Source organism: Prionailurus bengalensis, chromosome A1 (genome assembly GCF_016509475.1).
Source record: "Prionailurus bengalensis isolate Pbe53 chromosome A1, Fcat_Pben_1.1_paternal_pri, whole genome shotgun sequence".
In the NCBI taxonomy this organism is placed as follows: Eukaryota; Metazoa; Chordata; class Mammalia; order Carnivora; family Felidae; genus Prionailurus; species Prionailurus bengalensis.
In genome coordinates this window covers 153,597,558-153,625,447 of record NC_057343.1, presented here as the reverse complement: position 1 = coordinate 153,625,447, position 27,890 = coordinate 153,597,558, and the positions used below count along the sequence as shown (strand labels likewise).

At 36.3% G+C, this 27,890-nt stretch overlaps 1 protein-coding gene across 2 annotated transcripts in view; it reads right to left on the bottom strand.

Annotated features, from left to right (window-relative positions):
• POLR3G (RNA polymerase III subunit G) overlaps positions 1 to 27,890 on the bottom strand; it is a 43,574-nt gene that overhangs the window by 7,280 nt on the left and 8,404 nt on the right. The window contains exons 3-7 of one of the 2 annotated variants that reach the window (XM_043593500.1): positions 25,353 to 25,482; positions 17,931 to 17,987; positions 15,457 to 15,507; positions 5,241 to 5,323; positions 591 to 737 (exon numbers count right to left, since the gene is read on the bottom strand). In XM_043593500.1, coding sequence (XP_043449435.1) covers positions 591 to 737; positions 5,241 to 5,323; positions 15,457 to 15,507; positions 17,931 to 17,987; positions 25,353 to 25,482 — 468 coding nt within the window. The remainder of the gene's footprint in view (positions 1 to 590; positions 738 to 5,240; positions 5,324 to 15,456; positions 15,508 to 17,930; positions 17,988 to 25,352; positions 25,483 to 27,890) is intronic. The other variant, XM_043593511.1, reaches the window with a different exon arrangement.

The following is a 27,890-nucleotide window of genomic DNA, read 5'->3' as shown; positions in this document are numbered from 1 at the left end:
GGTATCTAAGTCCCAAAGATGCCATAACCAACAAAGTTAATCTACTCAAAAATAAATAATCAAAAATGACTGTCTCTATTTTGAAATGCACCATGTTTCTAAAAGTTAGAAATCCCAAACCCAAACCGCTAAGTCCTGCCTCAGTCGGATACTTGAGGTTGGATCATACATGTTCCCCGACAGGGTCCACATGCACTTTGGGATTTAAAACATGATGGTATGCATTGCAGGGATTTCCTCTTCAGACTCTGAATTTAGTGACTAAGTCCTTAATTACTGTCATTGCTGATTTAAAATTTTATGTAGATAAATCTTAAGCTAATCTGATCAATTTCCTTAACTCGTGGACTTCCACTTACAAACTTGCCTCTGGAGTTATTTTTACCTCCTACATTCAGTTTAGTATCATTATTTCAATGCAATAATAATTCTCTTGACACTAAGGAATTGATAGCAGTGATAATGATACATCCCTGGTGCCCATCAACTTGGTTTTGGTTTGTTATTTTAATTATATAGCATATATCTGAATCTTATTAGATAATCCTTAAACTTAGTAACTTTGTTACCATCCTCCAATAGACCATTACCTCTTCTTGCTCTTCTTCATCATACTCCTCTTGTTCTGCAGCATCATCATCCTCATCATCATCGCCTTCTTTATTTTTCTCTTTGCTTCCTTCTTTCTCTTCATTTTCCTCATCTGATTTTTCACCATCACCTCTCTTTTCCAATTCCTGGTATAAATGAACTTCATTAATTAAAAAATTTTTTATTTTATTTTATTTTTTTCTGAGAAAGAGAGAGAGGGAGACAGAGAAGGAGAGCACATGAGTAGGGGAGGGGCAGAGGGAAAGGATCCAAAATGGGCTCTGTGCTGACAGGCTGACAGCAGCAAGCCCGATGTGGGGCTCGAGCTCATGAACTGTGAGTTCATGACCTGAGCGGAAGTTGGATGCCCAACCAACTGAGCCACCTAGGTGCCCTTGAACTTCATTAACTTAAATGGAATTCACGACTTTAACCTCCCTGCTTAGCTCAGGAGAACATAGTTAACCTATCATCTTATTCTAAAACTCCAGGCCACCACCTAGGAAACTGTGAGTTCACTCAAGAAAGGAGGAACTCTTGGGGCACCCAGGTGGTTCAGTCAGTTAAGCGTCCGACTTCGGCTCGGGTCATGACCTCACAGTTTGTGAGTTCGAGCCCCATGTCAGGCTCTGTGCTGACAACTTGGAGCCTGGAGCCTGCTTCAGATTCTGTGTCTCCATCTCTCTCTATTCCTCCCCTGCTTATGCTCTGTATCTGTCTCTTAATAATAAATGAACATTTTTTAAAACTTTAAAAAAAAAGGAGGGACTCTCTGTCTTGTCATTACACTACCATTTACTTTGTTTTTGTTAGTTCATAACTAGATCTCAGGTATTGCTAGGGTATCAGCTCTAATGCACAATGCTTTATTTTTATGATTTCCTTCCTACCTCCTTCTAAAATATTGAGTTGATTCAGTTTATGGAGAGACATTTTCAGGATGTTATTGTCTTGTCCTTCCAACATGAAAGGAGAAAAGAGAATATAATGATAACATTTCAAAATGCCTGTTTAATTTATTTTGAGAGAGAAGGGGCAGAGAGAGAGGGAGAGAGAATTCCAAGCAGACTCCGCACCAGCAGCACAGTGCCCAATGCAGGTCTTGAACTCACGAACTGTGAGATCATGACCTGAGCCAAAGCAAAATCAAGAGTCAAATGCTTAACTGACTGAGCCACCCAGGTGCCCTTTATTTATTTATTTTTAAAGTAAGCTTTATTCTCAATCTGGAGCTTGAACTCAGGACCCTGAAATCAAAAGTTGAATGCTCTCTGGGGTGCCTGGGTGGCTCAGTCGGTTAAGCGACTGACTTCAGCTCAGGTCATGATCTCCTGGTTCGTGAATTCGAGCCCTGCAAATATTAAATAGTGTTTATAGATCTTTTGAAGTGTCTGTAAATACGTACACACACACACACATACCCACATATAATGATGCTATGTTGACATTAACATATGGAGTTTTTTCTTTTCTATTTTAATCATATTGCGGTAAAGAGGCCTACAACCCATGAATATTGTGTAGTTAAAAGAAAACTGTGCTGCTATGTTTATTTAACTCTGTGAAAAGTATACACTATATCTGAAAAATCCTGCTATTAGCTATTATTTCACAATTAGATATACACTTATTAAAGCTAATTAAGGAAAATATTTTTCAAATATAGAATTCATTCAGTGCTGTGTATGACTAGGAAGTCTTTATTTCCATTACTGCCACCTCAAATATATTTAAATAAATAACAACTTTATTTCTACCACGTAGATCTAAATCAAACCCATAAAATACTTAAATCGGTGAACTATTGCAGATAACTGCAATTTAAAAATATGATCTCAGAGCCACACACATTCTCTCACTACTTTATTCTTTTTGTGTTAAACTGCTATTTTTGGTTTGTCTGCTTATTAGTCTCCATTTTCTCCTCTGTGAGATTTAACTATTTACCCCTACTATCTTACAGATTTGTTGTAAGAATAATGTGTTGACATAACATGAAAACTTTGCAAACAGTTAACTTATAGAAAGGGAACAGTTCTGCTAGTTTAAATAATACATAGCTACCCTACAGAGAGGTGTTCCTGTAAATCAAACAGATACAAGCTCAAATATTAGTTTACTGCTGTCTGATTATTCACACATTAATCATGAGATCTGACTGTATGTTACTCCTTCTCCATCCACAGAAGCTTTTTTTTTTTAAGTTTATTTATTTATTTTGAGAGAGACAGCACGAGGATGGGAGGGGCAGAGAGAGAAGGAGAGACAATTCCAACCAGGCTCCATGCTGTCAGCACAGAGTCCCATGTGGGGCTCAATCCCACGAACTGAGAGATCATGACCTGAGCCAAAACCAAGAGTCAGACGCTTAACTGACTGAGCCACCCAGGCGCCCCCAAATAAGTTTTATTATAATAAATTTGCAACTACTTTTGCTAAAGAAATGAAACAATAATAGGGTCATCCAGAAGCTAATTTTACTCTTTAACTCAGAGTTAATAAAGCTAACTCATTTAGATTTCTAGATTTAAAACTCTAATTTTAACAATGTGCAAAATGAAAAAGCTGTTTAAATGTAGAAAACCTGGAAGCATCATTTGTTCTGATGAGACTACATTCAGATCAATCTTCCTTATAGCCCATGTCATATGCAGTTTTGAGAAGCTTTGACAACAGTCTGAATCTGTGTTCAGTTAATATAAGTTGGAAAGTTCTGCAACCTCATCCATCATTCTACCACAGTTAAACCTGACAGTTATGACTTTTCCTTCAATATCCTCCTGGCTTTATTTTCATACAAGTTATCTCCAGCTCAAGTACTAGTTAAAAAATAAAATAACAAACATGAGTTTCTGTTACCACATAGCTATGCCAACTTGACCAAACAAGTAAAAGTTTTCTTTATTTTTATTTTTTAATGTTTATTTTATTTTTGAGGGAGAGAGAGAGAGAGAGAGAACGTGTGCGAGCCAGTTGGGGAGGGGCAGAGAGAGAGGGGGACAGAGGATGCTGACAGCAGAGAACCTGATGTGGGGCTTAAACTCAGGAACTGTGAGATCATGACTTGAGCTGAAGTTGGACGCTTAACCAACTAAGCCATCCAGGTGCCCCAACAAGTAAAAGTTTTAAAGCCTTGACTTCCTCAATTGGTATAACCTCCATTGAGAGTGATCTGTCAATATTCATCCCTATTTTCTAATACACATAAGAATTGACCCAAGAAATGCACTTCAAGAAATCTACTTTACATATGTATAATGACATACTTAATATGAATTCACTACAGCACTGTTTATAATAGCAAAACACTAGATGAAACATTAAGTCCATCAATCGGGTATTGGTTCAATAAACTATGGGTTCATTCTTATAGGGTAGGCAAAAAAGGAGAAAAAAAAAAAAGGATGAGGCAAGTCTATACAGACTGACATAGAATCATCTCCAATTGATTACAAGTAATAAACTGAAAATGCAGAAGAGTGTAATATGCTAACTTTTGTCTTTAAAACGAAAAAGAAAGAAATCTGTATTTGTTATACATAAACTATTTCTGAAAGATCTGTAAGAAACAGGGAATACTGGGGGCACCTGGGTGGCGCAGTCGGTTGAGCGTCCGACTTCAGCCAGGTCACGATCTTGCGGTCCGTGAGTTCGGGCCCCACATCAGGCTCTGGGCTGATGGCTCGGAGCCTGGAGCCTGTTTCCGATTCTGTATCTCCCTCTCTCTCTGCCCCTCCCCCGTTCATGCTCTGTCTCTCTCTGTCCCAAAAATAAATAAAAAACGTTGAAAAAAAATGTTTTTAAAAAGAAACAGGGAATACTGATTGTCTACAAGGGGGGAACTGGATGGTTAGGCGCAAGAATGGGAGGAGAAATTTTCAGTTTATTAACCTTTTGGATACTTTCTTTATTTTTGGAATATTAAAAACAATGAAGATATAAACTTAAGTTCCGTAAGATGTACTTTTCTCTCAAAGCACTCAACATGAGACAGAAAAAAGCATTAAAAAAGTACATATACAGTAATAAGAAAAAACAATGAGAGGTTTTTAAAAGAAATACATTTCAGGGGGTGCCTGGGTGGCTCAGTCGGTTAAGAGTCTAACTCTTGACATTCGCTCAGGTCATGATCTTGCAGTTGTGAGACGAGCCCTAGGTCGATCTCTGCAGTAAGCATGGAGCCTGCATGAGATTCTCTCTCTCCCTCTCTGCCCCTTCCCTTTTTGTGCGTACGCACTCTGTCTCTGTCTCTCTCTCACAATAAATAAACTTAAAAAATAATTTAAAAATATTTTAAAAAAATACATTTTAGGTATATAACTCTTTTGTGTTTCTTTCCAATACATAATTCCAATGCCAGGGGAAAATAAGAATACACAGACATTCAAGGGGAAAATAGGATACATGGAAAAGGAAGTAGGCGACAGAAGGTAAGGTAAGTTGACAGGTAAGTGGTAATGAAGGACAGGATGGAGCCTCCTTATCTACCAGCCAACAATGTTCAAATCTTTCTAGTTACCCTGTGTGCTGGGATTGGTTGTGCCAAACCTAGGTACGATTAACAAGTGAGAGAAGGTGTGAAGAGTGAAGAAGGTGAAGGAGGCATGATACTTTTACAGCTTGCTCTTACGGTAAGAAGAAAACCTTACCTCGATTTTTTTCAATACATCTGCAGTATTAGTGAGTGATGCGCCTTTGCCCGTAGCCTTTGCTTTTTGGGATTTGGGGCCTGCTAAAGTAAAACCGCTGTTAACACATATTTCTATAACAGAAACTGTGTATTATAATTCATATGCTGTCTAGCATAGTGATATGTCCTACTGGGCAGTCACCCAATTTGTACACTGAATTTTCCAAAAGAATAACAAAATCAATCAGCATGCCTCCCCAATTTTCCATGATCAGGAGTCAACGATAATCACTTAATAGGAAGTTTTTTAAGACCGTAACCACATACCTTTTTACTAGTACTGAAAATCTGTACTGGCAATTAATGTTATTAACCCCAAACTGCTAAAATGTTACTTCAGGAAGAAGCACCAGAGGACCAGTGAAAGAATCTCACAAATATATCATCTGCATTGGCTTCTTGGTCACTGATTGGTGTACTTTGTTTTAAGTAGGGCAGTTTGACCAGGCTCGGAAAATAAAAAAAACAAGTGCAGAATAAATAAATAAATAAATAACCATTTGCCAATGGTTAAGGAAATGAGAAAGAGGTTATATTCACGCAACATAAGCATTATCTTTGGAATGAAGATTAAAATGGCTACCCTGAATATGCCCATTATATGAACCTGAAAAGTCAAAGCAGTATAAATGTTTTAATGGCATTGGGGTAATTTTTTTGAGCCATATAAAAAACATTGCATTTTGAAGCTATTGTAAAACTTCAGGGCATAGAGAATTATTTCACATATAGATCCTTCCAGTCAGTCACCAAGGCATTATGATATGCTACAAAATTGTCCCATTGTGATTGAAAGTATTATAGTCCTTTCCCCAAATCAAGCTAAATACCTAGAAATTACTTGGCAACACAGGAAAATATAGCTCAGAAATATGTAATTTTGTTAAAGATTAACATTTAACTTATAAAAGAAGAAATTTCTAGATTGTGGTAGATGACCCATAACTGATGGAATTACAATTTACTGTGTTACATACCAAATTGCCCTTCAGGGAGTCACTGAACTCAGAACCCCAAACATATTTATGTGAAGTTTTGTTCAAAAAAAGGTAATAGGTAGATTTAATCATGGGTAACTTTTTCTGTTCCCCTTGAGGGTAAAGACTGTTTAATTTGAACTGTAGCACATAAAATATAGTATCATATATGAACTAGATTTCAATATATATTATGATATTGAAATCAGAAAACATTAGCTAAGAATGGAATTTACTCACATAATGAAGTCTTTTTCTCTATGAATCTTCTGTTGAATTATTTAAATTTCATAACACATAAGTCTGTTTAATGGGTATTATAGAACATGGTCAGGTAAATGAACTTATTAAAAACTACTGATTTCTTAACCAAGAAAGTCAGTTGCCAAAAGGCAACTAAGTATCTTTTGCTATTTATTAAACTGTTTTTACATAATCACTAATTCTTTTATGTACAACTGGGGGAGAAGTGTCAAATTTCCAAAATTTGTTAAAAGACTGTTTTAACCTCAAAACATTAACAGGCATTTTTCCGTCATCTTTGGCCAAATACATGCATATATTTGAATTTTTGTTTGTTTGTTTCTTTCAATATCTGCCAATAGCTGGTTCTTCAAGAAAAATCTTTCTCAGCCTTTGGCCCTTTGGGTACTATTTACTTTCATGTAAATCAGTAGAGGCCATCTTAACAAAAAGGAGAGTATAAGTTTACCAGGAATAAAACACAAAAATTACACAATACGCAAAAGAAAAAAAAAAAAAAAAAGCTCAGAATGGAAACAAAGTTTTATGATTGTTGTTTTGTTTTTTAACAAATGGAAATTCTGACACACTGGAAGTTTTAACTAATAATCAATGTGTATATAAAGTTCCAGGGATGAGTAGTCAATGGGATGTATTTGAAAAAATTAATTTTTCCAAATCAGATATATTCTTTTTGGCTCTTTAAAGTCTGCTACAAATTTACGATCCACTAGGACATGACCAGTATCATTAATGCACATGTTATTATATTGTAAAAATAATATATTTGCCCAATAAAAGCCAAAGGTATAAAAAAACAGCAGATAAAACTATTATATCTCAATGTACAATATTTTGGTTTTTAAAAAAAATTTTTTTTAACATTTATTTATTTTTTGAGAGACATAGAAAGAGCACAAGTTGGGGAGGGGCAGAGAGAGAAGGAGACACAGAATCCGAAGCAGGCTCCAGGCTCCAAGCTGTCAGCACAGAGCCTGACGTGGGGCTTGAACTCACAAATCATGATCATGACCTGAGCTGAAGTCGGACACTTAACCGACTGAGCCACTCAGGCGCCCCTATTTTGGGTTTTTAACATAATATTTTGTACTCAATCAAGCTAAATATTCTTATATACTGTAGCTTTGAAATGAAACAAAATAGAAATACTTCCACTTTAAATACATGTGTCAGAATTTACCAAATTATATATTCAAATATATGCATTTTATCATATGTCAATGATACCTCAATAAAGCTGTTAAAAGGGGGAGGGGGATCTCTTTCAGCAGACAGGAGATGAAGCAATACTTCCTAACTCATTCTGTGAGGCCAGCATTACCCTAATACCAAAACCAGACAAATATTATAAGTAAGGAAACAGAAGATCAATCTCTCATGAACATATAAGCAAAAATTTTCAACAAAATATTTGCCACATCTAATCCCACAATGTATAGAAAGAATAATACATCACAACTAAGTAGGATTTATCTCAGGTATGTAAGGCTGGTTCAATCTTCCAAAATCAATTAACTTAATCCATCAAATTAACAGGCTAAAGAAAAAAAATCACATGATCGTATCAACAGATGCACAAAAAGCCTCTGACAAAATCAAACACCCATTCATAACGAAAAACTCTTAGTAAACAAAGAATAGAGGGAAACTTCCTAAACTTGATAAAGAATAGCCACCAAAAAAAACGATAGCTACATCTAATGGTGAAAGGCTTGACGTCATACTTAAAGGTGAAAAGTTTAACACTTTCCCACTAAGATTAAGAACCAGGCAAGAAAGTTCCCTCTCACCACTGTTTTTCAACATTGTACTAGAAGTTCTTGCTAATGCCATCAGATAAGGAAAGGATATAAGAGGTAAACAGATTGGGAAGGAAGAAATAAAACTATCTTCGTGCACAGATGATATGATCATCTATGCAGAAAATCTGAAAGAATGAGACCAAAACTCTGGAAACTAATATGTGATTACAGCAGGGTTGCAGGATACAAGGATAATACACAAAGGTCAATAGTCTTCTTATATACCAACAATGAACAAGTGGAATTTGAAATTAAAAATCTACTACTGTTTACATTAGCACCCCCAAAATGAAACACTTAGATAAAATCTAACAAAATATGTACATAGTCTATATGAAGAAAACTATAAAACTCTGAAGAATGAAATCAAACATCTAAATAAATGGAGAGATATTATATGTTCATGGATAGTAAGATTAGATTCAATACTGTGAAGATGACAGTTCTTCCCAACTTCATCTATAGATTCAATGCAATCTCAATCAAAATCCTAGTAAGTTATTTTACAGTATCAACAAATTGTTTCTAACGTTTAAATGGAGAGGCAAAAGATCTAGAATAGGCATCACAAAATTGAAGGAAAGAACAAGGTTGGAGAACTGACACTACCAGACTTTAAAACATACTCTACAGCTCTGATAATCAAGACTTCCCGGTAAAGGTGAAAGAATATACAAAGGTCAATGGAATAGAATAGAGAGCCCAGAAATAGACCCACAAAAATATAGAAAAAGAAGCAAAGGCCATACAATGGAGAAAAGAGTCTTTTCAACAAATGATGCTGGAACAACTAAACTTCCACAAGCAAAAAAAAAGTGAATACAGGGGTGCCTGGGTGGCTCAGTCTGTTAAGTAGCCAACTCTGGCTCAGGTCATGATCTCACAGTTTATGAGTTTGAGCCCTACATCAGGCTCTGCGCTGATAGCACGGAACCAGCTTTGGATCCAGCTTTGGATCCTCTGTCTCCTTCTCTCTCTGCCTCCCCCTTTCTCTCTCAAAAATAAACAAACATTAAAAAACCTTACACTCTTCACAAAAATGAACTCAAAATGGATCACCACCTAAATACAAAACACAAAACTATAAAACTCTAGATGACCTTGAGTTTGGTAATTACCTTTTAGATATGACACCAAAGCCACGATCTATGAAAGGAATAACTGATAAGGTGGACTTCATTAAAATTAAAAAATTCTGCTCTGCAAAAGATAATGTCAAGAAAATGAGAAGAAAAACCACAGACTGGGAGAAAATATTTGCAAAAGACGTATCTGATAAAGCACTATTTGAAATAATACAAAAAAAATATTGGTCTCTCTTCCCAGTTCCTTGCACAGAACTCCTAAAACCCTTATAATTTCCTAAGTGATAAAAACACTAGAAGCATCTTTTGTTCTAATATTTAGTCTTTGACCTTAGTGCCTGGCAGAGTTCCTAACCCCTTGAAATTTACTGCGTGATAGGAGTGCTTTTGTTCTAAGGAGACAACTCTTGGGGGGCTCCTAGACAGCTTCAGGATAAGGGCACAAGACAGATCAAACCATGATTAAAAGCCTGGAATTTTCAGCTCCATTCTCCATTCCCCTGGAGTGGAAAGGGACTTGAGACTGAGTTCATGATTGATCATACCTATGTGATGAAGCCTCTATAAAAATCCCCAAAGTATGGGCGTTTGAGGAGCTTCCAGGTTGGTAAACACATTCACATGCTGGGAAGGTGGGGCACCCCAGCTCCAGGGAGGCAGAAAAGTTCCTGTGTTAGGAATCGTTCTAGACTTTACCTTATCTAGCTTTTCATCTGACTGTTCATCTGTATCCACTATCATATCTTTATTAAATAATAAACCAGCAAACCTAAATGTTTCCTAGGGTTCTGTGAGCTGTTCTAGTAAATGAAATCCAAGTGGCAGGAGGGTCATAGGAACCCCTGATCTGTAGCCAAGTCGGATAGAAATTATGGGTAATCTGGGGAACCTACTACTTGTAATTGGCTTTTGAAGTGGGGAGCTGGACTGAGTCCTTAACATGTGGGGTCTGTGCTAATTCCAGTTGATTTTGGAACTGAATTAAATTGTAAGACAGCCAGCTGGTGTTGCAGAGAACTGCTTGGTGTGGGGAAAAAAAATTCCATAGACCTGGTGTCAGAAATGTTGTGAGTATAGTAGTGGTAGGAGACTAAAGGAGATACAGCAGGAGTAAGCTTTTCTTATAGACTGTTATCCAAGATATACAAAGAACTCCTAAAACTTCACAATAAGAACACACAGACACACACCCACACAAAACATTAAAAAATGGGCCACAGACCTCTTTCCAAACAAGATATACAAATGGCAAATAAATACAAAGATGCTCCACATCATAAGTCACCAGAGAAGTGCAAATTAAAATAGTAGTGAGATACTTACTATGCACCTATTAGAATGGCCAAAATCCAGAACACTACCACCAAATGCTAGCCAGGATATATAAAATCGGGAACTGTCATTGGTTGCCGGTGGGAATGCAACATGGTAGAGCAACTTTGGAAGACAGTTTGGTGGTTTCTTACAAAGCTAAGTATACTCTTACCATACAATCCAGCAATCATGCTCCCTGGTATTTACTCCAAGGAGTTGAAAACTTATGTCTACACAGTAGTGGATGTTTATAGCAGCTTTATTCATAACTCCCAAATCTTGGAAGCCATCAAGATGCCTGTAGTAAGGAAATGGATAAACTGTGGCACATCCAGACAATGCCATATTATTAAGCACTAACAAAAAATGAGCTGTGAAGCCATGAAAAGTCATGTAGAAAATTAAATGCTTATTATTAAGTAAAAGAAGTCAATCTGAAAAGACTACATACTGAATGCTTCCAACTATATGACATTTTGGAAAAGGCAAAGCTATGAGGACAGTAAAAAGATCAGTGGTTGCCAGGGGTAAGGAGGAGAAAGAGATGAATAGGCAGAGCACAGAGAATTTTTAAGGCAGTGAAAGTACGCTGTATGATATTACAATGGTGCATGCATATCATTATACATTTGCCTTTACCCACAGAATGTACAATACCAAGAGTGAATCCTAATGTAAACTATGGAGTCTGTGTAAAAATGATATGTCAAGGTAGGATCCGTAATTGTAACAAATGTGTCACTCTGGTGGGGGATATTAATAATGGGGGAGGCTATGCATGTATGGGGGCAGGAAGTATAAGGGAAACCTGCACTTACCTGCTCAATTTTGCTGTGAATCCAAAACTGCTCTAAAAAATGAAGTCTATTTCACTCAGATCAATGGAACAGAATAGAGAACCCAGATATGGACCCACAAAGTATGGCCAACTAATCTTTGACAAGGCAGGAAAGAATATCCAATGGAATAAAGACAGTCTTCTTCAGCAAATGGTGCTGGGAAAACTAGACAGCGACATGCAGAAAAATGAACCTGGACTACTTTCTTACACCATACACAAAAATAAACTCAAAATGGATGAAAGACCTAAAAAAACAGGAAGCCATCAAAATCCTCGAGGAGAAGGCAGGGAAAAACCTCTCTGACCTCGGCCACAGCAACTTTTTACTCAACATGTGTTTGGAGGCAAGGGAAACAAAAGCAAAAATGAACTATTGGGACCTCATCAAAATAAAAAGCTTCTGCACAGTGAAGGAAACAATCAGCAGAACTAAAAGGCAACCGACAGAATGGGACAAGGTATTTGCCAATGACATATCAGATAAAGGGTTAGTATCCGAAATCGATCAAGAACTTATCAAACTCAACACCCAAAAAACAAGTAATCCAGTGAAGAAATGGGCAAAAGACATGAATAGACACTTCTCCAAAGAAGACATCTAGATGGTCAACTGACACATGAAAAAATGCTCAACATTACTCATCATCAGGGAAATACAAATCAAAACCACAATGAGATACTATCTCACACCTGTCAGACTGGCTAACATTAACAACTCTGGCAACAACAGATGTTGGCAAGGATGCGGAGAAAGAGGATCTCTTTTGCACTGCTGGTAGGAATGCAAACTGGTGCAACTACTCTGGAAAACAGTATGGAGGTTCCTCAAAAAATTAAAATCGAACTACCCTACAACCCAGCAATTGCACTACTAGATATTTATCCAAAGGATAGAGGTATGCTGTTTCAAAGGGGCACATGCACCCCAATGTTTATAGTGGCACTATCAACAAAGTGTGGAAAGAGCATAAATGTCCATTGATGGATGAATGGATAAAGAAGATGTGGGTATATACACACACACACACACACACACACACACACACACAATGGAGTACTACTCAGCAATCAAAAAAGAATGAAATCTTGCCATTTGCAACTACCCAGATGGAACTAGAGGGTATTATGCTAAGCGAAATTAGAGAAAGACAAATATCATATGACCTCACTCATATGAGGACTTTAAGATACAAAACAGATAAACATAAGGGAAGGGAAGCAAAAATAATATAAAAACAGGGAGGGGGACCAAACATAAGAGACTCTTAAATATGGAGAACAAACAGAGGGTTGCGGGAGGGAGGATGTGCTAAATGGGTAAGGGGCATTAAGGAATCTACTCCTGAAATCCTTGTCACACTATATGCTAACTAACTTGGATGTAAATTAAAAAAAATAAATTAAATAAAATGGTAAAGAAAAAAAATGAAGTCTATTTAAAAAGCAAAATGCAAAATACCAGGCCTAAAAAAAAAGAGAGGGTTAAGGGAGGAAATCTCTTCTCTTAATTGCTAACCCTATTGTTATTAACCTATCTGGCTACTTCCCTTTTTCTCTCTTTATTCTTTTTTATAAATTTTCCAAATGTTTATTTATTTATTTATTTTCAATTTTTTTCTAATGTTTACTTATTTACTTTTGAGAGAGATTGAGACACAGAGCGCAAACGTAGGGGAGGGACAGTGAGAGCTGTCAGCACAGAGCCAGATATGGGGTTGAACTCATGAACTGTGAGATCATGACCTGAGCTGAAGTCAGACCCTTAACTACCCAGGAGCTACCCAGGTGCCCCTATGTTTATTTATTTTTGAGAGAGAGAGAGAGAGAGAGAGACAGAGACAGAGACAGAGACAGAGAGACAGGGAGAGAGTCAGCGGAAGAAGGGCAAAGTGAGAGGGAGACACAGATCTGAAGTAGGCTCCAGGCTTGGAGCTGTCAGTACAGAGCCTGACACGAGACTCGAACCCACAGACTGTGATATCATGATCTGAGTTGAAGTCAAGACACTTAACTGAGTCACCCAGGTGCACCTCTTCCTTCCTTCCTTCCTTCCTTCCTTCCTTCCTTCCTTCCTTCCTTCCTTCCTTCTTTTCTTTCTTTTTTTTTTCTTTCTTTCTTTCTTTCTTTCTTTCTTTCTTTCTTTCTTTCTTTCTTTCTTTCTTTCTTTCTTTCTTTCTTTCTTTTAATGTTTATTTATTTTTGAGAGAGAGAGACAGAGGATCCCAAGCAGACTCTGCGCTATCAGCACAGAGCTACACAGGGCTTGAACTCAAGAACCATGAGATCATGACCAAGTATCAAGAGCTGGACATTCAACTGACTGAGCCATCCAGGCACCTCATTTCTTTAGTCTTCATATCCAAATTTCCCAAACATTCATCTATGCTCTCTGTCCCTTTTTCCTAAATTCCCATTTACTGTTTAATCCATTCCAATCTGAATTCCAAGCTTACAAATCTTTTAAAAAGCTCTCCCTGAGGGCAACAACGATCAATAAGTCAAAAATTAGTTTACATTTTCCAGTCTGTATCTTACTTGACCTCATAGCAATTTTGTTTAACCTCCTTTAACACTGTTGATCACCATTTGAAATGGTCTGTACTTCTTGCATACTCTTGCTTCTGTGACTCCACTCTCTTCTGGTTCTCCTCTCTCCCTCCCCATCCCTTCTCCTTCCATCTCCTTTCTTTGCTGATTCAACCTCCTCTACCAGCCCATTAAATTTTGGCATTCCTCCAAGTTTAGGCTTAGGCCCTCATTTCTTCTAATTCTCTAATTTCAGCCTAGATAATCTCACCCTTCCTCACAGTTTCAATTATAGTACCTATGCTGATCCCTATCATCTCCATTTTGAAGTCCATCCCCCTGTATCCAACAACATGCTCAACATTTCTATTTGTATATTTCAAAGGAACCTTAAAGACCACTTCTAGGGGCGCCTGGGTGGCGCAGTCGGTTATGCGTCCGACTTCAGCCAGGTCACGATCTTGCGGTCCGTGAGTTCGAGCCCCGCGTCAGGCTCAGGGCTGATGGCTCAGAGCCTGGAGCCTGTTTCTGATCCTGTGTCTCCCTCTCTCTCTGCCCCTCCCCCGTTCATGCTCTGTCTCTCTCTGTCCCAAAAATAAATAAACGTTGAAAAAAAAAAAATTATAAAAAAAAGACCACTTCTAAACTGTAACTCATAATTTCCCCCCACAAACCTGGTCTTTCTTGGATGTTCTTCTGCCAATTCCATCTTAGTTAATTTACTCATCATGCAATCCGGGCTCCAATTACATTTCTTTGAAGAAACTTCCCTGACCTCCCACTGAGGACAGTGTGTTTTTATTTAATGTTTTTACTCCATTTGACTTTAAGCCCCATTAAGGCAAGGACTATTCCCGCTTTTCTCACTGTTTCATTTCTTTTAGCACAGTGTCTGGCAATAGTAGATTCTCAACAACTATTCACTCAGCGGAATTATGAAAGAACACCACACTGGAAATTTTCACTTTGGTATTTTGTGTGCCACATAAAGTTCTAATCTACCAGTTCCCAAATTTTACCAGTTCCAAATATATGAGTTAAAAACTTAGAATATAGATGGTATAACCATCAAATACATTTATATGCAAAATTTCAAATTTTCAAAAGTAAAATGTCTACAATACTTGAAAAGTCTTCTCTAGCACATCAAAATTCCATAATTAAAGAACGGAAAAACTAAGCAAAGTATCAAAACAAAGCAAAAAACCAACAACAGAAAGTTTTAACACGATAATCAAAATGTCAAACATATTTTAAGAAAAAGCATTCAGAATGCTGAGTGTAACTTCAGATTGAGAATTCATTCCATAATTAGAATTTGAGCAATAACCTTTTATTACCTGGATTATTACATTAGTCAATGTACCTTTTTTGCACTTTTTCCTTGGCATCATTTCTCTTGGGAGTCTTCTCCAATCTGCATGTACAAAAGAAAAAAAAAATACAAAAGTTGCAGTTTCCTCTGGGAATTAGTGGCACTGGATATGACTATTTAAAGGGACATGACAGTTGGTTAATCAATGAAAATAAAATTTCTTAATATCTGACTGTACAGATTTAGCCTAAGTGATATATTTTCTCCTATGAAAAAAAGAGAGTTCATTAAAAAGAACTTTGGTGGCTCCCAGCTGGCGCATTTGGAAGAGCATGAGACTCTTTATTTCAGGGTCATGAGTTCAAGCTCCACTTTGAGTATAAAGAGTATTAAAAAAAAATAAACATTAAAAAAAAACAAACTTTGAAATAGTGCTATAAAATTTCTACAACTTTCTGTCAATAGTTATATAGTATTTATCTAATCAATTTTAAATATGGAAATTTTCATAACAAGAAAAATAATGTAGAAAAATTTTGTTAATCATGACATACTGTTGAATAAGAAAAAGTTTCTCAGATAGTAAGTACAGGGGCACCTGTGTGGTTTGGTTGGTTAGGCCTCTGACTCTTGATTTTGGCTCAGGTCATGATCTCCATGATCTCATGATCTCATGAGATTGAGCCCCACATCGGACTCTGTGTTGACAGCACGGAGACTGCCAGGGATTCTCTCCATCCCTCTCCCATCCCCAGTCTCAAAACTAATAAATAAATACTTAAAATAAAATAAAATAATGTCATTTTACTGGGATTAGAATCCCAGTAAAAAATAAACCTAACATATAAATATTTTCATATATTTAATTTTTGTGCAGAGAAAGCTCTAGGTTGGGAAGAAAATATTATAGTAATTCTTTATGGGTGTTAGGATTACAGCTGCTTTTCTTATTTATTATTTATGTATTACTTGACCATGCTGTATTTTGTAAGTTTTCTATAGTTGATACGTGTTTCTTACGTAATAAGGAATTTTTTTTCAAAAGTTAAAATATATAACCACAATCCCAACACATGCAAAATTAAGCAATTCTAATAATTAACCCAAAACTTTATAATTAAAAATAAAAACAGCCGTGGAAAAGTAAATTCACTCTAATAAATGATTTTGACTGCAGGAGGTAAAGAATTTCTCTAATTTATCACTTTCTTTTAATTTTTTTAAATGTTTATTTTTGAGAGAGAGAGAGAGAGAGAGAGTGGTGTGCACATGTGTGCGTGTGAGTGCGAACAGGGCAGGGGCAGAGAGAAACAGAGACAGAGGATACAAAGTCGGGGCTCTGCACTGACAACAGAGACCCTGATGTGGGGCTCAAACTCATGAACCACAAGATCATGACCTGAGCTGAAGTCAGGTGCTTAACAAACAGAGCCACCTAGCTGCCCCACTTTCTTTTAATTTTTAAGCATAGAGTTAATCAGAAAAATGAAGCAACATAAAAATGGATTAAAAAATACTGCCTACTAAAACAAACAAAAAAACAACAACCTCAGGGTATTTTGGAAAAAGCATTTATATCTCAAGCCATTTTACCTGAATTAATAAATTTTGCTTTGAATATATTTCTGCTTTTATCAATGACTCATAGGTGATCATGAAAAAGTAGGTAAAGAGAATTCTTTAAGGAGATGAATATGATGTGGAAGATGGGAAAGATCTGATATAGGAGACAGGAGAGTGTTCAAGGGGAATCCAACCTTAACAATGATGCACACTGAAAAGACCAGTATTACTCGTGAAAGCAACAATTCTGTAAATGCCATTTATATTCTTACTAAAGGCAGTTACCACAACAACAAGGACAGAGATGTCAAAGGGAAGTGAGTTAAAATGAATAGGCCCAGGTTCTAGAAGTACTGTCCCAGTCACCCTGATAAGTCACTTCATTTTTATGGCAATTACTTTTTTGTCTGTAAAATGAATGAGCTGGATGAAATCTCTCCAGCCTCTTCTACTTTGCCTGTGTCCAAGGAAAATCTGTGAATGTTGAAAAAATCTCTCTTAGATATGGTTCTGTTGAAAAAGCTTCTTAGCAAATAAGAACAGTCTATATCTGTTTGAAAGGAAGGTCCATGAGCTTGGCTTCAATACTGTCTGCCTGGATTTGTTTTCTCCTCTCAAGCTGAAATCACTCACAAACATGGAAGTATAATTGGTACTGTAGATTAAAATGGTGATTGTGGAAAATGAAGTGGAAAGCCCAAATGCATTTGGCAAGTCCTATTTTATAAAAAAATATTTTAAGAACTTCAAAAACATTTCAACTCTTCCTTGTTAGGGTATAAAAATCTTTTCATCCTAGTTTTCAAAAGATATATATTAGTAATTAATTATAGGAAAAGAGCCAAACTATTTTCCTACAGTGAAAATTCCTAGGGTAAAAATAAAAAAATTTGCCCTAAAAAAATAGGGGGTAGGGAGATAAACTTTAAAAATTATTTTAACATTTTCAGTTTTATAATTACCTGGTATCCACTCCTCTTTGTATACCTTCATATATCTTTTACTGTATCTTTCAATATCTAGAAAAAAAAGAAAAAGTGTTCATTAGAAAACTGCAGAATAAGCCTGCATTTAAGCCATTCCTTTAAAATAACTGAAAACACGAGGTAACATCTTTTATTTCACACACAGTTTCCTATATTTGTGCCTAAAGTGTTTCTGAACACCTACTGGAAAGTTCAATTAGTATCACACGTTTAAGGAAGTGGCAAGAAGCAGCTGGGTATGAATGGCTGGGAGCGAGCAGAAACCCTAAGCATGTTTTTTAGAATCAGACAACCTGACTCGTTTCTGAAAATATTCACAAAAGCCCAAAGCCAGGTCAGAAAGCCACTTAAATACCAGGAAAGAAAGTCACTTGGCATCTTCTATTTTCTTCTTGTGACACTGGCCTCCAGCTCCCAGTCTTTAAATCTTGTTTAACTGGGATGTATTAACTACCTAAGTGGAGAGGGAGAGCTGTTTGCTCACCTCCAGTGCTTGATACATACATTAATACACAGTTAGGCTTCTCAGTGAGCTACTTTTCACAATCCATTGAGGAGCAGAACGGGGAAAAGGGTAGGAGTAGGTAGGGTTGGACTTGAGCAAGCCAAAAGCCTTCCATGTCAATTGCTGACAACTCTGCAGGGACCTCCTGGGCTTGCCCAAAATGGGAGAGCCATAGCTGTGGCTCTTGTTTCTGCTTTGCCCACTATGCTGCAAGAAACTCCCTCAATGAGGGCCCAAACCCTTTCCTAGCAGTGTAAGTTGGCATCATGCCATAGCTTGAAACCATAGTTGGCAGCGTAAGTGACAGCATCATGCCATATCTTGAAACCATGGTTCATCATAAAATGTGGTTGTAGGAGTACAGCCATGAAAAAGGGAAGTTAAACCAAAAGATGAAAACATAAAAAGCAAGGCCCAAGTATGTACTTTTTCTTCCATGTTAAGAAAATGATCCCAAATAACAGCAAAACCATGGTGTTAGACAAAGATAACCAAAATAAATAGTAGATCAGAGAGACCAAGAGACCAAGCTATTTAACTGTTTTGACTTCAATCTTGCTCTTAAGCTTTTCACCTGTAAAGAGAAGTCAGCACAAATTCCCAGAATTCGCATTTAAAAATTTTCTCCACAACAGATTGCATATTTTAGATAAATTTAACCTTTAGTAGTAAACTTCTAGAAGAATGAGCGATATTGAAAAACAACTACTGAAACCCAGTTAAAAAGAGGCAAAGGATTTGAATTGGCATTTCTGCAAAGATATGCGTGGAAAAAAAGCACATGATAAGATGTTCAACATCATTGGTTGTTTGGGAAATTCAAATCAAAACCACAATGAGACAGCACTTAATACCCAGTAGGATGGCTACAACCAAAAAGGCAATGACAAGTGCTAGCAAGGATGTGGAGAAACTGGAATCCTCATATAACACTGGTGACGTAAAATACTGCAAGAACTTTGGAAAATAGTTTGACAGTTCCTCAAAATGTTAAATACAGTTATCTTATGATCCTAGATATACACCCAGTAGAAATAACATGTGTCCACCCAGTAGAAAATACATGAATGTTCAAAGCAGCATTACTCATGATAGCTCCAAAGTGGAACTGACCCACATGTCAATCAACTGGTGACTGGGTAAACAAAATGTGGTATATACAACCAATGGAGTATTAGTCAGCCATAAAAAGGAACGAAGACTGCAGTACCACAGGTGAACCATGAAAACATTATGCTAAGTTAAAGAAGGCAGTCACAAAAGTCACATTTTATGATTCCATTTCTTTCAAAGATGTTATCTTTAAGTAATCTCTACACCCAATGTGGGGCTTGAATTTATAGTCCCAAGATCAAGAGTTGCATGCTCCACCAACCGAGCCAACCAGGGGTCCTTATGATTCCATTTATATGAAGTATCCAGAACAGACAAAACACTACAAAGCAGATTAGTAGCTGCCATGGGCTAGAGACAGGAGAGAATAGAAGCCTATACTAGTGGGTATAGGGTTTCTTTTCAGAATGATGAAAAGGTTCTAAAAATTAGACAGTACTATTGACTGTACAATTCTATAACTACACTAAAAGCCACTGAATTGTATACTTTAAAAAGTATATTTTTATATATGTGAATTTTCTCAGTAAAACTGTTATTTAAAAAGAAAGAAAATTATTACAAGTTTTAAAAAGAACTTAAGTACAGTAAACTCAAATTTATGTTCCATTATTTCCCTGGTTTTGAAGGCCATTTTTTTTTTTTCTTAGAGTGTGTGAGCAGGGGAGAAGGGCAGAGGGAGAATCTTTTAACTTTATTTTGAGAGAGAGAGAGTGAGCAGGGGAGTGGCAGAGAGAGAGAGAGAGAGAGAGAGAGACAGAGAGACAGAGAGACAGAAAGACAGAGAGGAAGAGAGATAGAAAATCCCAAGCAGGCTCCATGCTGTCCGCACAGAGCCCGATGTGGGACTCAATCTCCCAAACGGTGAGATCATGACCTGAGCTGAAATCAAGAGTTGGTTGCCATCAACTGATGAATGGATAAAGAAATTGTGGTTTATATACACAATGGAGTACTACGTGGCAATGAGAAAGAATGAAATATGGCCCTTTGTAGCAACGTGGATGGAACTGGAGAGTGTGATGCTAAGTGAAATAAGCCATACAGAGAAAGACAGATACCATATGTGTTCACTCTTATGTGGATCCTGAGAAACTTAACAGGAACCCATGGGGGAGGGGAAGGAAAAAAAAAAAAAAAAAGAGGTTAGAGTGGGAGAGAGCCAAAGCATAAGAGACTCTTAAAACCTGATAACAAACTGAGGGTTGATGGGGGGTGGGAGGGAGGGGAGGGTAGGTGATGGGTATTGAAGAGGGCATCTTTTGGGATGAGCACTGGGTGTTGTATGGAAACCAATTTGACAATAAATTTCATATATTAAAAAAATAAAAAATACATAAAAAATAAATAAAAATTGAATTACTTAAAAAAAAAAAAAGAGTTGGTTGCCTAACTGACTGAGCCACCTGTGTGCCCCAAGAGAGAGAATCTTAAGTAGACTTAAGCCTGATGTAGGGCTCAATCCTATGACCCTGGGATCATGACCTCAGCAAAAATCAAGTATCAGATGTTCAACCAACTGAATCACTCAGGTGCCCCAGCAAGTCTTTTGAATGCAGTTAACTGTGCATCAACTGTGCGTTTTAGGAACACATGTACATTTTTCATGTACAACCTTTGAATATATGCATTTCATGTATCCTGATTCCAGATTTTAAATACATTTTATTAATAAGTTCTAACTTCTTACTTCTGATTCTTCTCACATTTGCACCATCCAAATGATTCTAGATTAGAAATACATTCCTAATAGGTTCCAGAATTGTAAGAAGTGCAATTCTTCTTACACTTTCATCATCAAAATACAGTACTTTAAAAAGCTTTGATAGCTCACATTTGTAATGAAGTGAGAATGGCCCAGCCATCTTCTTTGGTCTATAATTGTAAAACATTTTCATTATTAAATTTATAATTACTAATTAACATGATCAATCCAACAAACCGTTTCATTCCTACACAACCTATTGCCTTTCGATCATCTTTGTCTTTGCCTTCAGCATGTGTCCAGTCACAAACTACACCAAATAACTTTTGGTACATCAATATAAAAAAAGAAAAATATCATCACATGTCATTTTAATGGACTAGATGTTCCAGGTTCTTATCACAAAATAGTATGTAACGAGGTGCTCTTCAAGAATACCATATTTCCTTTTTATTCTTAGAGATATATTGTTTACCCACTGACTTGAGTTTGAGAAGATTCATCTAGAATGTTGTCAGATGAAGACTCAGTTTAAGATTTTACTTATACAACGATTTCATGATCATCGTTGGCGCCCAAGGAATTACTGCCTCTACATTCATCTTTTTTGTCTAGTGATTGTGTCACATCTTCCCCTGTCAATTTTCTTCTCTGCACCATTATGGGCAGAAAATGAACAATTCTGAATTCTCAATTGCATTTTATGAAAGCTAAAATAAAAACAAAACAACCACAAAGACAAGAGTCTCTCTAGACTTCTTTTCTTTTTATATCTTCTTAAACATTACTATAATACTTTGGGCAACACAATAGAAACACGGAAGGATAATATGACCGTGCTGACTTATTTCAATGCTGTACCATCCTTCCGTGGAACTTCACCATTTTTCCATTTTGTTTCTGATGTTTTAGTCTCTTTTTCCCAGGGTAGTGGGGGATAACTGATGAGTAATGATGAAAGAGTATCTGTGCTGATAAAACAGCAAAATGTTTACAGATGAAGGAAAAGTGAAATCACTAAGATTCCAAAACGTATTTAAATTTATAAAAGGATCCAATGAGCTGATATGGTAATGCTCAGATAAAATGAGTTTTGTTTTTTTTTTTAAATAAATTCTCTTTGTTTTTTAGAAGATCTCTATTAAAAAATAAAAGTTATGGGGGCGCCTGGGTGGATCAGTTGGTTAAGTGACTGACTCTTGATTTCAGCTTAGGTCATGATCTCACGGTTTGTGGGTTCGAGCCCTGAGCTGGGTTCCACACAGAGCATGGAGCCTGCTTGGTGTTCTCTCTCTTTTCTTTCTCTCTCTTTCTCACTCTCTCTCTCTCTGCCCCACCCCTGCTCATGCTCTCTTCCTCACTCTCTTTCAAAATAAACAAACTTAAAAAAAATTAAAGTTATGAATATCACTGCTCAAAAATAAACTCCAGCAGTGCCTGAGTGACTCAGCTGGTCAAGCATCTGACTCTGGATTTTGGTTCAGGTCATGATCTTGCAGTTCATGGGTTCGAGCCCCACATCGGGCTCTGCACTGGCAGCATAGAGCCTGCTTGGGATTCTCTTTCTGCCTCTCCCTTGCTCACTTTCTTTCTCTCTCTCAAAATAAATAAACAAACATTACAAGAAAATCAAAAATCAAAATAGGGGTCTCATGAACCCTGATGGCACATTGACAGTTAACAAAAACCAAACTCCATTTATTCAACAGCAGATCTTGTGGCCATATTGCAGGTAAATGTTATGATTTCCATTAAGCTTTTGAAGTTCTAAAAATGGCTTACAGAATGATCGCCACTGTCACTCCTGTTTCTACCTCAGAGGACCCCAGTAATGCAGGAACCCGAGCTGGGAACAATTGGATCAGATGCTCTCTATATATCCTTGCAGCTACAATTCATTAAAATAACAATATTGGTGTTTTTCTTTTATTACAAAAATAATAACTTTCCTTATAAAGAAAATACCAATCATTTCTATAATTCTACCTGAAAGCATTATAAACAAATTGTGAAAACATCACGATAAGAAATATTTTTATTCTATGTCCTCAGTTCTTTGTGATTTCAATGCCCTGAGCCACTAGCCACAAGGTTATCAGGAAACCCGGAGATCTCCTACCCTCATTTAGTTCTTTACATTAATTCCTAAGTCTCTCTTTCTTAAAGCATATAGGTGATGGGTGATGGGAGAAGGCTGATAAAGGTACAGTGATAGAACACCATCCAGAATATAGCTCCCTCTGACAGATGCATAGTGCTGTTCAGTCTGGCCAATTCTTTCTCATTTATGGTGTGCAGAGTACATAAACATTATGTGTGTGTATATATGTATATATGTGTATTTATTATATTAACCTATATTCATGCATATGTATGTATATATTTTAAAAACATTTTCAACTGTAGTTTTTTAAAACACATTACATCAGAAAAGAAAGGTAAACATGAAGATTTTGAAAGAGAATACACTTGATTCAATTTGGAAAATCCTATAGAAGTGTTTTTTTCCAGAAAGAAACAGAAACGATTCCTTGTATTCTTAAATACCTCCTGTAGTCATCAAAGATAAAGAGCCTCTTAATCCAGGTACAAGCCAACCACTCCCAGAAACCAGCAATGAAATTGTGTTCCCTGTTTAAAAGACTCCCAGATATGTTTTAATGATATGATATACTTGCAAATTAGACCTATGCTTTAATAATGACCACATTTAGTTAAGTCTGTTCCATACTCTAGAGAAAACAATAATTTTTAAAAGATTAAAGTATACCCTACACTATAATTTTTTCTAATAAGAATGTTTATTAGTTCATTTAATCTTTTTAAAAATCTTTACAATTAGAGCTTTAATTTCATTTTTGAACTCAGATAGATAAAAGCATGTAACATAATCATGAAAGTAAAAAAAATCTGCACTTTTGAGATAAAAATATACCTTTCTAAACCACTATATAAACTTCAAGCAGCTATGTTTGAAAAATAAATGAACTTGTCTAAAATGCTTCTTATAATTATAAGCACATGTAATATTACTATGTAAGACTTTCTTTTTGACTCTTAGCCAGTTCTAAGTCTTTTAGAGAGAGAGAAAATGGAATGCATTTTTAATACTAATGGAATGAGATGATACTATATGAATTTCTCATGCTTTAATGATGTTGTTTTGGGAACTCAAGGATGATATTGATCTCTCTAATTTCAACATTCGAGGGCAGAAACTGAAAATCAATACAGATCTAATGTGCTAAATAACTACTCAGGAATGGGTTCTCTTCCTCTAAAACCACTTCCCACTCCCTCTCTGAGACTTTCAAGCCTTCTCCAATGGTAATTTCTCCTCTCTGTCCTTGGCATAACCAAGGAGTACACCCTTTATGTTTTCTTATGTACAAATCATAAGTCAAAAATATATTTATGGCTTCTAAAAGTTTTCACCAAAATATTAAATAATCATATTTAATTTTAAATACATTTTAAATTTAATATTAGATACAAAAAATATATGTGTAAGGATAACCATTGCATTATATACATATATGAGCAAAAAACTAGAAAACACTTTAAATCTAACAGCAGAGAACTACGTACAATTAATAATGTTATATACAGATCATGGAATACCACATAATGATTAAAAATCTAATTTTCCAAGAATACTGAGGACATGTGAACATGCTAATAACATGCTATTGGGTAAAAAAGGAAGATGCAAAGAATATGAATCCAATTTTATAAAAACGATACACATGCAGAAGAAAAAAATCTAGAATGTATAATAAAACATTAATAGATCTCTAGCCATAAGCATTAGAGGTGATTTTTACTTTTCACTGTTTCTGTTTTTTGTAATTTTCACCAAGCCTATGAAATTTCTATTAAAAGGTAATTTTAAAAATAAAATATCAGAAAGTTTAAAATACATTTTCTGTGGAATCAACAGAACTATGCTCTTTTACGGTAGTTGATAATTTCTGATGTAACTAAATCAATCAGCACCAAATTACTCTCTGTCTTATACACAAACACTGTCTCGTCTGTACACATTCAACCACATAACCAAAGGGTCCAAACCCACCTTGTTTTTCTTCAGGTGTTTCTAAATAATAAGGCATCCTTTTCATAGTTTCTCTCAACTCCTGTTTCAATGCCAGCATGTATTCTTCGCCCTCTCCTGCTTTCAGTGGCACCGGTTTATAATCTGTATCCTGTTTAAAAGACAATGTGTGTGTATGTGTGCGTGCCTTTTTAATAAAATAAGTTTCTTAACATCCTTTTTGTCTATAATCTGGAAAATTTCATTTTTATTGAAAAACTACATTTCCCAGGTACTAAGTGTTACAATCAACTGAAAAGACGTTGAGCTTTTGTAATCTATTTAACTTTTTAGCCTATTTCCTACTTTGCTCTCATTTTAGACAGTAGGAAACATTCTTAATTTTCCTACTGACCACACCAACAAGTATTTTGTTATATAGTCTGTTGACTGTGATTACATGTTTTAGAAGTCAAGGCACCCAAATGAGAGTAACTGCTTTAGTCCCCTAGTAACCTCAATTAGTAGTGGTGGTATTGGTGGGAGAAGTAGCATTAAAAAAATTAAAAAAAGATTAAAAGTAGCAGTTATCATGTACAAGTGGTTACTCTGACCAGGATGTCCTCATCACTCAACATCCACGATCCCACTTAAAGTATCATCAGTACTTCCCCTTTTACAGTAAATAAACTGAGGCGTGAACAATCTATAAGCTCATAAACCATGTAAATGACAAAGCGGGAGTTTGAATCTACATCTTCAATTTTATAAAATTATACACATGCACACATATGTATATATTCATGAAATACATATATTTATTAAAAAGTGGGGTCTCAGGGTATGTAGTAAAAGACATTTCTAAAAGAAAAAGACATTTCTGGTATCAGAACTACGTACAGGGTACATTTTCAAAATTTCACTCTGAGTTTATTCATTCATTCTACAGCTATTTATTGGGTGCTTACTATAAGCTAGACATGGCTAGACAATAAGAGATACCACGATGAACGGGTCAAACTTCTTGCCCTTAGGGAACTTACATACTAGAAGAGAAAAATACAAGAAATAAGTAAACAATGAGGAAATACGCAATTTGAGGTAGCGATAAGTGGCATAAAAAAAGTGAGGCTGGGTAGAACAAAGTGTGACTGACAGGATACACGGACGTTGGAGGTAGTTGGTCTAGACAGGGTAAGCACACAGGACCTCTCAGGAAATCACATCTGAGTACTGCTCCGGATAAAATTAGGAAGTCATCATGCAAAGACTTGGGAATAGATGGCTCCAGCCACGGAAACTGGCAGAGGAAAAGGCCTGAGAGAACAAGGAGGCCATGATGGCTAAGGAGCGAGAAGGACAGTGGTAGCAAGAGTCAGAGAGACACCAGCAAGGCCATATCAAACACAGCCAGTTTGCCAGCAGCAAGGAATTTCAATTTTATTCCAACTATACAACAACACAGTATGTACTAATATTTCCAGTGTTTAGAAGTAACCTCACACATGGAGAAGAGTTGTTTTCAAGGAAATCAATGTATAAAATGATTCACATAATGCACAAACATGAGGTATCTGTCATTGTTTCAGGCTATACTAAATATCAGAAAGGCAAAATGTCAAGAGCAAAAAGTAGAGACTCCCTGTGTAAGACATCTAGATCCCTAGATACATTTGTCCAGCGTCCTCTACTTACACAAATCATTCGACAAAAGACTTTTCCCTTCTGAAATAGGGGAGAAACTGCTGGATCGAAGGGTATCTGGTCATTTATGAGTTTTTCATTTTTTATATTGCAGCACATACACATCTGGAAACGTAAGCTCAGGTTTCAAACTAAATGTAAAGTGAAAGCATTAAATTAAACATTATGCCAATTAGGTTTACAGCATACTCATTAGATTTAAAAGCAACACTAAATGTAGCAGGAACAACTAGATTTTGAGAAACAGCAACAAAACTCAAACTGACTTTAACAAAATAGAGAAATAAGCAAAAACCAGAAACAGCCGAGTGGGGAATCAAAGGCAAAACGGTACACTAGGGAGCAAAATCAAATTGTGTAGATACAAGATGAGAAGAAAATCATTAAGTGAAAGTCTAGTAGACTGAGGACCACTAGGGAGCACTGTAAAACCTAACCTTTTAAAAATATTATTTTGAGGGGCTGGGAGACATGATCTCACAGCTCGTGCAGTCGAGCCCCACGTCACACTCTGCTAACAGCATAGAGTCTGCTTGGGATTCTCTCCCACTCTCCCTCTCTCTCTGCCCCACCCCTGCTTGCCTGCATTCTCTCTCTCTGCCAAAATAAATAAATAAATAAGCATTAAAAAAATTTAAAAAACAAAATATTATTTTGGTATTGGAATACATCAAAAATAGCAACAGAAGAAATAGGAAATGAAAAAATTCTTTCTTAGTTCATGTTGTACTGAATGTATTCACGGCAAGTTGTATACAGTTTTTTTGTTTTTAGAAGGCAGTGTAAAAATTAGAAGAGGTTCAGGGAAGAACAGTGGCTGTGAAGCACACTCTCTTTTACTTTCTTACACTTAAGATATTATAAGGATGTTATATA